Genomic DNA, 13,020 nt, shown 5'->3' on the forward strand with positions numbered 1-13,020 from the left:
GGGGTCTGCGTGGCGGTACTCCCTCTGAGCCAGACCGTGTGCGCGCGCGCGCATCCAGACCTCACGGCAACTCCCGGACTTTACAGGCGAGGAGACATTCCCGAAACTTCCCCCAGGTCACAGCCGCTGGCCTGGTCCTCACGGGTCATCGCGGCCCCATCCCCGCGTCCTTGCCCGGCCTTTCCGGCAGGGGGCGCCAGAGCCACGGCGGGCCCTGTGCTGAGCCCACCGCTCGGTGCACCGGGCAGAGGGGCCAAAGCCTGGACACTTGGCACGGCCCTGCCACTGGAGCACTGCCTGCACGGGGTCCCGCGGGGGAGGGCGTGAGACAGCACCCCGCCCCCGGTCCTGGTGTGGGGATGGAGACGGCCCCGCCAAGCCTGGGAAAACCCCGCAAGTCGGAAACGGGAAAAGATTGGCCGCCAGGGGGCGACAGAGCAGGGCTGCGCACCCGGGTACCCGGCCTGGGGGTTCTCCTCCCACGTTGTGGTTCTCAACGGGCGCGCATCCCACGGGGCGCAGAGACGCCAAGGCGGGTCCTGCCCGCGCGCATCCCACGGGTGCAGAGACCCCAAGGCGGGTCCTGCCCGCGCGCATCCCACGGGGCCCAGAGACGCATCCACAGGGCGCAGAGACCCCAAGGCGGGTCCTGCCCGGGCGCATCCCATGGGGCGCAGAGACGCATCCACAGGGCGCAGAGACCCCAAGGCGGGTCCTTCCTGCGCGCATCCCACGGGGTGCAGAAACGCCAAGGCGGGTCCTGCCCGCGCGCATCCCACGGGGCCCAGAGACGCATCCACAGGGCGCAGAGACCCCAAGGCGGGTCCTGGCCACGCGCATCCCATAGGGCGCAGAGACCCCAAGGCGTGTCCTGGCCACGCGCATCCCACAGGGCGCAGAGACGCATCCACGGGGCTCAGAGACCCCAAGGAGGTCCTGCCCGCGCGCCCACGTCGGACGCGTGGCAGGGATGTGTTGGGATAGCTCAGGGCCCCAGCACAGGGGAAGCAAGGGGACAGGAAGGCGTCCCCTCTGCTGTGTCACGGCTCTCTCCTGCCGCTGGCACAGGCTGGGCAACCTTTAATCCTGGCTGTTAGATGAGTAAATATTTGACGAATGAATGAGGAAGAGAGCAAGTGTCTAGGCTGGAAGGTGGGTTCGCGGAGGAAGGCTCTTCCGGTGAGACCCTGTTCTGGTAAGCGTGAGGAGTGCGACAGGAATCCACCGGAGGGAGGAGGGAGGCAGGGACCCACAAAGGGCTTCTAGGGCCGAGTCCCTGTCTCAGCGTTGTAAAATGCACACACACACAGCAGTGCACACCGACACCCACAATTGAAGCCTGGCGCTGTGCCGTGCCCAGCCGGTCCCAGGTTTCCATCTGTCGGCATCAGTGGCGCCCCCCAGCGTGTGATTAGGGAACTGCAGCTGGGTCTGCAGCTGGAATGCAGAGGTGGGGAGGGAGGAGAGGGGACCCCCCCAGCCCCTCTTGCAGGACTGACCCTGACGGCTTCCTGCCCTGTGTTGCCTTCAGGCCCTGCCTGCCGTGCACAGAGCAGTGGCGTCCTCAGTGGCCTCTGCCTCCATCCCTCCACCCGGGCTCAGGCCCATCTGCCGCGCTTGGCCAGAGCTGGGGTCAGCCCCGCTGTCCCCTAGGGACCCCTCCAATGATGCACGCCAGCGTCCCCCTGATGTCCTGTTCGAAGCCCAAGCCCACAGGCACGCTCCAAACGCATCCCCACCTCCCTACTGGGCCCTCCCCTCCCCAGTTTCCAGGCCCGCAGGGTCCCGCTGGCACCTGCCCGGTGACGGCGGCTTCCCCGACCCCCGTTTGCCCCCAGCCTCCGTCTCCACGTGCCCACGGCCCTCCGCAGTGCCATGGCACCTGCCACCTCCGTTCCCTAGGAAGGGACTCTGCCTGGCACAGGGCCGAAGGGCAGATGTGAAGGCCGAGACCCTCTGGGTTCAAGCCCCAGCGCGGCCAGACACCGGACAGGGGGGTTGGACTTGATTTTGCAGCAACGTCGTGCGGTGCCCGCGGGCTCAGTCTGTGCAGAGAAGTACAGGGGCAACGTGATGGTGACGGCAGCAAAGAGAGTGCCTCGCCGCCAGTGTGGCCCCTGAGCGGGGCGACCGTGTGGTGAGAGCCCCCATACGGAGCGGGGTGACCTGCACGGCGAGTGCTCCCACCCCAGTGCTGCCAGGGGAGACCCCCAAACAGAAGACAGCCCTTTCAAGATGCCAGCAGGGAAGGCGGGCTTGTTTGTTGATGACATGGGCCACCGGACTTGAGTGGAAAGGCTGGAGCCTGGAGTCTGGAGGCTGGAGGCTGGGAGATTGGAAGCTGGAGGTTGGGAGATTGAAGGCTGGGAGGCTGGAGGCTAGGAGGCTGGAGGCTGGGAGATTGAAGGCTGGGAGGCTGGAGGCTGGGAGATTGAAGGCTGGGAGGCTGGAGGCTGGGAGATTGAAGGCTGGGAGGCTGGAGGCTGGGAGGCTGGAGGCTGGGAGATTGAAGGCTGGGAGGCTGGGAGGCTGGAGGCTGGAGGCTGGAGCCTGGAGTCTGGAGGCTGTAGGCTGGGAGATTGGAGGCTGGGAGGCTGGAGCCTGGAGGCTGGAGGCTGGAGGCTGGGAGTCTGGTAGATTGTGCCTGGGGTCCTCTAGAGGCTCCTGGGCCGGGGTCTTGCCAGCACAGACCCTAACTGGGACTGAGCCGCACAGGGCCTCCTCCAAAGGCCTGGCCTGCTCCCAGCCGTGCACCCCAGACCCCTTCTGGGGGAGCTTCAGGCACGTTCCAGCCACCAGCCTTGCCTCTCTAGACCCGGCCTTGTGGGGTCCCAGCAGCCTCGGAGGCAGGAGGACCCCAAGAACCCCCGTGTCCACACAAGGTAGAGCCCCCCAGCAGGACCCCCTAGTTCCTGGATCTCCTGGCTGCACTTGGCCCCCACAGCCCCCACTGGGTGCACCCTGGGCAGTCAAATGGAGCTTCTGCACCCAGTCAGGCGGCTCCTGGCTCCTCTCCGTGCCCCCCGCCCCCGCCTGCAGTGTCCCTCCCCCTTCCCGCTACTCTGTCCTTGACATCGTAGCTCCCACACCATCCGCTCAATGGCCGTGGCACTTTCTGAAACTCAGGGCAGGCCCCCGCGGAGCAACCCCCTCCCCAGCACCCAAAGGTGCCCCCATGTCACGTCACTGTCCCCATCTGTCCCCGTGTCAGCATCCGCACGGGAGGAAGGACTGAAATCCCGGGTTAATGATGCAGGTCTGGCTCCTTAAACCTGGATACGGGCGCCCCATTCCTGTCCCTGGCACCCACCTGCCCGCCGTGGAGCCTGGCACAGGCCTTCTGCCCTGAGGAAGGCCGGGGGAACAGTTGGCTTGGGCAAGCCCTGGTGTAATTTAGGGGAGCAAGTTAGCAGGCTGGCGGGCCTGGGGCTGCGGGGGGGCGCGTTCCTGGTCAGGTGCGCCTTGCTCCCTACCCGCCTCTGCCACGCCCCAGCCCTTGGCTTGCGGGCGCCCCTGCCGCGTCCCTGCGCCCCAGTTTCTCTGGTCCTCAGGAGTCCAGCAGCGCCTGATCTCGGGACGGGGCCGCCTTTGGCCGCGGGGTCAGCAAGGGGCGCGCTGGCGGGGCCCGGACCCCGGCGGGCAGCGAGGCCGCGCGGCCGCCAGGTGTCGCCGCGAGCGCGCGCGGGCCCGGCTGTACCGGGGCGCGGGGGGCTCGGCCGGACAGTGCGCTCGGAGCGGGGTTTCCGAGCAGGCTGCTACCCGCCGGGCATAGACGGGGACCGGGCAGGGCTGAGCGGCGCTCGCGGCCCCCGCCCCGCCCGTCGGCCCGCGAGGGGCGCGTCCTGCCCGGCAGCCCGAGGGCCGGGGAACCCGGCGCGGCGCTCGGGAGTCGGGGTAGTCGAGGGGGCCGCCCCGACGCCGGGGTCCTCCACCCTACCGTGCTCCCCCGCCCCGTCCCGGTCCCCGTCCCAGCCGGGCGCGGCACCCCGGGGCCGGGAGGGGGCGCCGCGGCAGCGCGTGGGGCCGGGTCCCGCGGCGCGGGGGCGCGGGGCGCGGGGCGGGCGCTCCGGGGAGGCGGGGCGGGCGCGGGCGGCGCCTCCGCACTCCCCGCGCCTGGCGCACCGGCCCCGGCCGCAGCCCAGCGTCGCCCCGCGCCGCGCTCGCTCCTCCCTCCTCCCGCTGCGTGCTCCCGCGCGCCCCGGCCGAGCCGCCGGCACCGACGGCCCGCGCCCCCCGAGCGGGCTATGGTGATTGCCCCGCCGGGGCCGGCCCGCGGGAGCAGCAGAGCCCGGCCCGCGGCCCCGGCGGCCAGCGGGGACTATGACCGGCCCACCGCGGCGCTGCCTGGGCCACCTCTTCCTCAGCCTGGGCATAGCCTACCTCCGGATCGGGTAAGGGCCCCCCACCCCCCGCGCGCGCCGCCCGCCAAAGTTGGCGGCTCCCGGGGACCGACCGCGCCGGTCACCAACTTCCTTGACCCCCCTCGGCGAGGCCGGGTGGGAGCACAAAAGCCCCCTAGTCCCCCCCCCCCCCGCCAGCGGGCAACGCAGGGGGTGCGCGGAGCTCCGGGGCACTGGGGATGGGGGGCGCGCTATCCCGACGACGCGGGAGCCGGGGAGCCCCCAGAACCAGAGGCAGCTGGCGGGGACACTCAGCCCGGGCGATCCCAGGCACGGCTTGCGTGTGCGGAAGGTCAGCCTCTCCCAGGGACCCTCAGAGCTGGAAACTGCGGGTCCCGTGGCGACGAGAGCCCGGCGCGCACCTCCCCTTCCCCGGGGGAGCTCCAGCCCGAGAGGAATTCTGTCCCCCGGGGCGCGGGCGATCCCGGAGGCGGGCGGGCGGGCGGGCGGGTGTGAGCCGGGAACAGGTACCCGGAGGGAGGGACGCGCGCCGGGGCGCACCGCCCTGGGCACCCGCAGGCGGCCAGGGGACAGCGCCGATCACCAACCCCCCAACTCAGGCCCCGACACTCGCGCCCCCGCGCGCACGCACACACACGCTCGCGCGCGAACACACACAAACACAGTCACACGCACGCGCGCGCGCGCACACACACACACACACACACACACACACACAAGCACACACGCACAAGCGCGCGCGCACACACAAAGGTAGGGCGAGAGATGGCTCCCGGGGACAGGGAGCCCGCCAGAGGCCGCGCACCCCCGCCCCCCGAAACCGGGCATCCAGGCTGCCCTCCTCGCCTCACCCCAGTTTTTTTTGGGGGGAGGTGGCGCCCCGGTCTGCACGAGGGGTGGGGGCGGCTCGGGGCGCGCCCCCCTTTGTACTGGGGAGCTAGATGATGCGCGGGGCGCAGGGGGCGGGGGCGCGGGGCTCTCGGCGGTGGTGGCCGCGGCGAGGGGCGTCGCTCCGGCTCCCCGCAGCGGCCCCGCGCCCGGAGCCGCGTCTCGGGCGGACCCGCCGCAGGTGCGCGCGGGCGGCGGGGCGGCGGCGGCGGGCGGCGGGCCGGGGCGCTAAGTGCTATTGATTCGCCCGCGTCGGTGGATTGTCTGTTCCCAGCTTTCATCTTCCTCCTGGCCCGCGCCCCAGCGCCCCGCGCATCCCTGTCCAGGAAGCCGCTCTGCTGATTGGCGCGGGCCGCGGGCTTTATCTCCCGGTTTAATTAGAACTGGGGCGGAGGGACCGGGCAGGAGAGGGAGGGAAAACAACAGAAATTCGTTCCCCCTGGCTGCCCCGCCTGGCGGCCACTCGCCCGTCCTCCTGTCCTCCTGCTGGCCAGCGCGGGGACTTCAGCGGCCCCAGGGGTTCGGCTGCCCTGGGGAGGAGCCCCTGAGCGGTCCTGCCAGCCCTCTCCCCCTCCCTTGGGGATGGAGCACCGTGAGGAGGAGATGGGGGCCAGGCCCTGTTGCCCATCCAACCTCCGTGTATCTGTCTGCAAAATGGGCAGGAGTCGTCAGCTGTGGCTGGCGCTGGCTAGCTGGGGATTTGGCCGTGTGCTTGTTCTATGTGGAGAGTTCAAGTTCCAGAAGCGTTTGCTGCGGGTTAAAATTAGGGCCACTAGTGGCAGTCGTCAGTGGTAGTGATGGTGGGAACAGCAGCAGTAGTAATAGTAGTGCTGTAGTAACAGGCCGTGGTAGTGTAAGCATCAGTGCCAGCAGCTGAGTAAGGGCAGTGGCATTAATGCCCAGTCATAACAGGAACTGCTACTCCAGCGCCTTTATTTAGTCCTTGAGAGGCGTCTGGCGCTTCCTTTGTTTTCACGCATTAAATTTTCACCGCAAGGAGTGAGATGGGCACCAGCGATCGACCTTCTCACTGGAGGGGCAGGAGGGACAGAGAGGGGCATCGCTCGCCCGGGCGGGCGCACTGCCTGACCTGTGGGCAGGCCCCGTGACCTTGGCCGCCGCGCCCTCACAGCCTCGGGGGCAGAGCAGGGGGTCGGGGCGGCCCTGCCCCCTGGCCGTAGTGTTGGCGCTGACTTGGCCCCTGTCACAGACCCTCGCTGCCCCCACAGCCCCGTCTCCGCGCAGACGGCCCGTGCGCGGGGCTGGGAAATGGGTCTGGCCAGCAGGTCTGTCTTGAAAGGTCACTCGGGCGAATGCCTGTGGCCACACCTGCGTACGCCTTGGCACGTGGTCGGGGTTCTCAAAGCTCACGGGTGCATTCCACACATATCTTGGGGCTCCTGCTACGGTGTCGGGGCGCACCCCACGCAGTGTGTCCCGAAGGCCCTTGAGCCATTCATCCAGTAACCCCTGGAGGGAGGGCGCTGGCCTTGCACACCGCAGGCCCGGGTTGGATCCCCCAGCACCCCATAGGGTCCCCCGAGCCTGCCAGGAATAATTCCTGACCTCAGAGCCAGGAGTAACCGCCAGGTGTGGTCCCAAAACAAAACAAAAGAGCAAAACACCCCCCGAAGCCAGTAGGCAGACACACACAAACAGACAAACACACAGGCACACACACACAGACTCACACACACATAGACACAAACACAGATGTACATACAAACATAGATGCACACGCAGACACAGACAGATACACACACATACACACAGACACAGACATACACATACACACAGACATACAGATGTACACACATACACATAGACGTGCAGAAATACAGACACACACATGCACACCCATGCACATATATACACACACAAATGCATAAGACACACACACATTTAGACGTACAGACACACAGCTGTGTACACATGTGCACATACACCCTCCCACCCAGGGACGCAGTCTGTGGGCGGCGGGAGGCCAACCTCCTGTGACCCCCAGCGCTGCCGGGGAAACCCCTCCCCAGTGCACACACCAGATGCGTTATTGCCTCTGTCTCCCGTTCCTGAACCCCGAGCACTGAGAGGGAGTCAGGTGTTGCTGGGTAGTGTGTGGACAGCGGGCTGGTCGGGGAGGGGACCCGAGGCCACGTGACTGATGACCAGCCAGTGAGCCGGAGGCGTCTGGGAAGAGGGAGCACGGCCAAAGGGCCGGGACAGTGGGACCCGAGCCCATGAGTGTGTGTGTGTGCTGGGGTGGGCGTGGGTACGGGGGAGCCCCCTTTGAGGCGCCCCGGGGCCCCGGGCTGCAAGTGTGAGGCACTGAGCAGGTGCTGGTGCGGCCCTGGGGACCCCGAGTCAGGCTGGTGGGGCAGTGGTGGCCCGGGGAGGGGCAGGCTGTCCTCTCTCTGGGAGCATAGGGCCTTGGGGACAGGCGGGCAGAGAGCCGCACACGGGGGCGGGGACGGGATGCCCCGTCCATTTCCGGGAGCTTCTGGGGGTATCAGGACGGGGTTCCCCGGCCCCTGAGCTGCTCTTCCCTGATGCCTTTTCCCTCCCTCCCCACAGCCACCGTGTCCATCTGTCCGTCAGCAGGTGTCACTAAGGCCACCCTCTCTCTGGTCCCCCTCTGCCCCGCCTGGGCCCTCCCCCTTGCAGCCCTCCCTGCACCCACCTCCTCAGGTGCTGCCCCCCCCCACATCCCCACCCAAGCCCCCTCCCAGAACCTGATTTCCTATGCCCTCTGACCCGGATACTCTTCCCAGGTCTTCCAAGAGCCAAGCAGACCAATCAGGCCCCTGCCCTGCTCTCATCTTCCTGGGCAGCCCACCTTAGCTGAAGTGGGTTCCCTCCCCTGCCCAGCCGCCCCGAGTGGCCGTCACGGGGGCCTCCCGCCCCCTGCTTCCTCTGCACTGGGGACCCGTGTGTCGCGGTCGCTGTGGCTGTGTTTTGGGGTGGTGCCACGTGCCTGCTCCATGCCACAGCGGGGCTGGCCCATGACGGGTGTATAGCAGCCGGGGGATGAGGATGAGCACAGGCTCGGCCCGGGCCCCCCAGCACCCCCTGGGTGTCCCCGTCCGGGCGCTGTCAGCTGCAGGCAGGAGGGAACTGAACCTGTAGTCACACGGCTCCAAGTAACACCCTGTTTTCTCGTCTGGCCAGAGAGCGTTTACTGACATACAAGAGAGTCTATAGAACACGTGGGAACATGTGTGCAATTTGGGGGGCTCCCAAGCAGTGCTTCTGGGGCCTGGGGGTCATTCCCAGCGATGGCTGCATCTGGACAGTCCAGATGGCTGGACCTTTTGGGCCTGGCCATAAGGCGCTGCCCGCTGCCCAGGCCTGGCTGTTGGGCACATACAGGTCACGGGTGGGCCCCCAGTGCGTCCTGGGTGCGTCCCTCTGAACCGTCCCTCTGCCACTGGGCAGTGGTGTTCTTTTGGGCAGGGAGAGGGCTTGGGCCACTCCTGGCAGTGCTCGGGGCTTTCTCCTGGCTCTGCCTAAAGAATCACAAACGGAGGTGCTCAGGGGACCGTAGAGGGTGCCGGGGATCGAACTGGGGTCAGCCACTTGCAAGGCAAATGCCCCAAACACCCTCTCCCCGGGCCCCCACTCTACATCTCTGGTTCCAACACTTGTTGGAATTTTAAATTTGGGGGCCACACCTAGGGGTGCTCAGGGCTTCCTCCTGGCTCTGCACTCAGGGCTCACGGGGTGGGCTCAGGACACCCTGCTTGGTGCCAGGGGTTGAACCCGGGTTGGCCGCACGTAAGGCAAGCACCGTCCGCGTCCCTGCTGTCCTGTGGCTCCGACCCCAGCAGCTGGGACCCGCCTCCTTCCCCCTGAGAGTGCGAGGTGGGACCGACCGTCTCTTACTCACCGGATCTCGTTCCGTGTGGCCTTTCCCGTCCTCTCCGCGGACCACCCGCCCCTGCGGCTTTGTTCCCAGCACTCTGCGTGTGGCCCGTGGCAGCTTTTGTTTCTGTGGTACCGAAAAGGCGACCAAGCCTCGCTGATGCCCTGGTTGCACAACCACGACCTGTGGAATCAGAAATGAATGAACTAGGGGGTGGGGGGTTGCAAACAAAAAAGAACTCAGGAGGCCCCCAGCTGGGAAGGGTGGGGCGGGCGTTGGGGGGTGGCCAGGCCCGACTCCCCCACCCCCCCACCCCGGGGCCGGCCGTGGCCTTGCCGTCCCCCCCCCGCCCCCACCGGGTGGCCTAACACTCGCTCTCTCTGTGTCCCCTGCTTCAGTGGCCTCTCCGTGGTGGCTCTGGGCGCGAGCATCATCTGTAACAAGATCCCGGGCCTGGCTCCCAGACAGCGGGCGATCTGCCAGAGCCGGCCGGACGCCATCATTGTCATAGGAGAAGGCTCGCAGATGGGCCTTGACGAGTGTCAGTTCCAGTTCCGCAATGGCCGCTGGAACTGCTCGGCGCTGGGGGAGCGCACCGTCTTCGGGAAGGAGCTCAAAGTGGGTACGTGCTCGCCCCGCCCCCTCCCCTCCTCTCCCTCCCCCTCCCCCCCCCCCCCCCCCCGGGCTCGGGGCTCCTGCAGGTGCCCACACTGGGCGTCAGAATCTTTTTTTTTTTTTTTTTTTGGCTTTTTGGGTCATACCCAGTGATGCGATGCTCAGGGCTGACTTCTGGCTCTGCACTCAGGAATCACTCCTGGCAGTGCTCGGGGGACCCTATGGGATGCTGGGACTCGAACCCGGGTTGGCCGCATGCAAGGCAAACGCCCTACCCACTGTGCTATCGCTCTAGCCCCGGGCGTTGGAACCTTCACCACGGCCAGAGCTGGGGCGCCCTGGGGTCCAGCTCCAACGGGGTGGGGGCTGCGACGCCTCAAAGCCGCAGCTTGAAAACTCTCCGTGTCACCTGAAACGGGGCCTCTGGCCGCTCTGGAAGCATCAGGCGTGGCGGATCCGCCCGTCGGGCAGGCGCGAGGGCCCCGTGGCGCCCATGGCAGCGTGCTGGGCACCAGACCCCCAGGGCCGCAGTCCCCACCAGTCCCCACTGCTTGGCCCTTTGCCCGCGTCCTGCTTGCTGCGTCTCAGGCCGCGCTGAGCAGAGCCGGAACGGGCGGGTCTCGAGGCTCCCGGGGACCCACGCGTGCTCCCACTCATGTTCCTGCTGCTGAGTGCCGGCTCAGGGAGGGCCAGGGATGCAGCTCGGCCCCCGCTGGCGTCAGGACCCCCTTGGGGGCGTTGTGTGGGTGCAGGGATCCCCCTGTCTGAGCCCCCCCCCCCCGCCAGCAGAGTCAACGGGCAGCGAAACTCTGTCCGTATTCTCTGGGCCTCGGTCTGACCCCGCGTCCTGCAGACGCTCCCGAGGGCAGGATGGTGCTGCCCGGGGCCTCCCCTGCTCGGCCGCTGTCAGGGTGCCCTCGTGTCCACGTGACAGCCCGGCCCGGCCGCCCGGAGCTGCTCTGCCTCAGGCTCGCACCGCCCCCTCCCATCTCCCCCCCTGACCCCCCCGCCCGCCCCACCGCCCCGCCTCTCCTCCCCCTCCTCCTCTCCCCTCCCCACCCCCACCTCCTGTTGCCCAAATAGGCCCCATTCTGGCTCCTCTGGCCCTGGCACCCCATCGCCCTATCTCAGTGCTTTTCTGTGCCCCCAAGCCCCCCAACCCTGTTCTCCGTTGCCCCTCCCGGACCCCCCTGTTCACCCGCCCAAGTCCCCCCCGATCCCGGCAGGCGTGTCAGGCCCTGACTGACTCCTCACCGCCTGCCCGCCACGTGTGCCAGCTCAGAGGGGCCGGGTTCCCCCCCACCCCGGCTCAGCCCTCGAGGTTCCCTCCCCCCTTCTGGGGAAGAAGGGCGTCACTCTGTCCGTCCCGCCCTCCCAGGCCCCAGGGCGCCGTGCCCTCAGCCCCCACCGTCCACAGTGGTGCTGGGCTGGGTAGTGGGGAGGCCGAGGTGGGCCGAGTCCGGCAGGTGCCCTTGGAACTGGGGGCTCGCGTTGTCTCTGCATCTCCCCCACCTCGGGGCTCTCTGGTCAGCAGGAACCGAGGCCTGGGGCGAGGCGGGGGCTGTCGGGACCCCCGCCCCCGGGATCAGACTTGCAGAACGGGGGACCCAGTGCGGCTTGAGGCAGAGGCATATCCCAGTCCCCACCGCCAGGCCAGCGGGGGCCAGCGAGGGGGCACAGCAGTGCTCGGAGGCCCCCGGGTCCACTGGGCACTTTCTCCTTTTCATGGAGCCCAGGGCCCAACTCGAACCAGTTTTGTGATTTTTTTTTTTTCTTTTTGGGTCACACCCGGCGATGCACAGGGGCTACTCCTGGCTCTGCACTCAGGAACTACCCCTGGCGGTGCTCAGGGGACCATATGGGATGCTGGGAATCGAACCCGGGTCGGCCGTGTGCAAGGCAAATGCCCTCCCCATTGTGCTATTGCTCCAGCCCCAGCAGTTCTGTGATTTTTTTTTTTTTTGGCTTTTTGGGTCACACCCGGCGATGCACAGGGATTCCTCCTGGCTCTGCACTCAGGTATTACCCCCTGGCGGTGCTCTGGGGACCATATGGGATGCTGGGGATTCGAACCCAGGTTGGCTGCATGCAAGGCAAACGCCCTCCCTGCTGTGCTATCGCTCCAGCCCTGTGATTTTTTTCTTCAAAGTCGCAACTTGAAAATTCTCTGTCTCACCTGAAACCGTGGGGTCTTCTGGCCACTTTGGAAACATCACGGCAGATGCACCCGTCAGCCACGCTGCGTGGGCCCCTGATTGTGGCAGGCTGCTGAGAGCCAGCGTCCCCCGCCTCCGCCCGGCTCTGCAGTCCCTCCCCCCCCACTGCCACCCGGCCCCTTCCCCACACTCCTGGGAGAATTCTGAGCGGGATCACGGCCGCCCGAGTCAGGTGGCGTCGTACGGCCCAGCCACCTGGACCACCGACACGGCAAGCCCATGGAATTCGGGCGCGAGTCCCTGAGCAGGTTCAGAATTCCCACACACGTGCCGGCGGTCACTGAGTCCTGCCCTTGCCGAATACGGAGCATCCATTGGGTGCAACTGGACACCCAGGGGAGTGGCTGGGGGCAAGTCCGGGAACAGCCCGCCAGGCAGAGGCCCCAGGGGCTGGTGCTGGGGCACTGGCCGGCCGGCGTGGAGGCTGGTGTTGGCGGGAGCACTGTGCGAGGGAGAGGGAAGGCTCAGAGGTCAGTGAAGTAGAGTCAGGTGTGGGTGTCTGTTGGCTGAGCCCCGACGTGGACGAGAGGAGGGAGAGGAGGGAGGACGGCAGGCCTGGCTCCAGGCCAGGATGAGGGTGGGCTGAGGTGGGGGGGGTCAGGCAGCTGGCCCGTCCTCCTCTGGCCCACAGGGACCTGAAAATGAGAGGCAGCTGACCCTGCCCGGGCCGGCAGAGGGAAGGGAGCAGCGGACGGAGAGGTCAGTGGGGCTCCGGCCAGGCTGGACAGTCACTCCGGGACCTGCTGGGGGCCAGCGGTGGGCACCAGGCACTGCTGGGGTCTCCCAGGTCATCACAGCAGGGCTCGGGGCAACAGCTGGCCATGCTGGGGACCGCACAGCGTCAGGGTCACACCAGAATAGGCCTCGCAGAAGCCTGAGCCTTCACTCCTTCATTCTCCCTCCGACCCGCTCTTTGGTTGTTCTATTTCAATTATTAATTTACCTAAGTAACATTTGTTTACCAGGACATAGACATTTATGGGGTTTGTTTGTTTGCTTTTTGGTCACACCTGGTGATGTTTAGGGGTCATTCCTGGCTCTTCACTCAGGAATTACTCCTGGAGGTGCTCAGGGGACCCTA

At 67.2% G+C, this 13,020-nt stretch overlaps 1 protein-coding gene across 1 annotated transcript in view; it reads left to right on the plus strand.

Moving 5' to 3' along the window:
* Positions 1–4,112: 4,112 nt before the first annotated feature.
* The window catches only part of WNT7A (Wnt family member 7A), a 45,252-nt gene continuing 36,344 nt past the window's right edge, over positions 4,113–13,020 (plus strand). Inside the window, exons 1-2 of the mRNA XM_055136840.1 lie at positions 4,113–4,391; positions 9,507–9,730. Of these exons, the coding sequence (XP_054992815.1) occupies positions 4,321–4,391; positions 9,507–9,730 (295 nt within the window). The 5' untranslated portion in view covers positions 4,113–4,320. The remainder of the gene's footprint in view (positions 4,392–9,506; positions 9,731–13,020) is intronic.

Source organism: Sorex araneus, chromosome 4 (genome assembly GCF_027595985.1).
Source record: "Sorex araneus isolate mSorAra2 chromosome 4, mSorAra2.pri, whole genome shotgun sequence".
Classification (NCBI taxonomy): domain Eukaryota; kingdom Metazoa; phylum Chordata; class Mammalia; order Eulipotyphla; family Soricidae; genus Sorex; species Sorex araneus.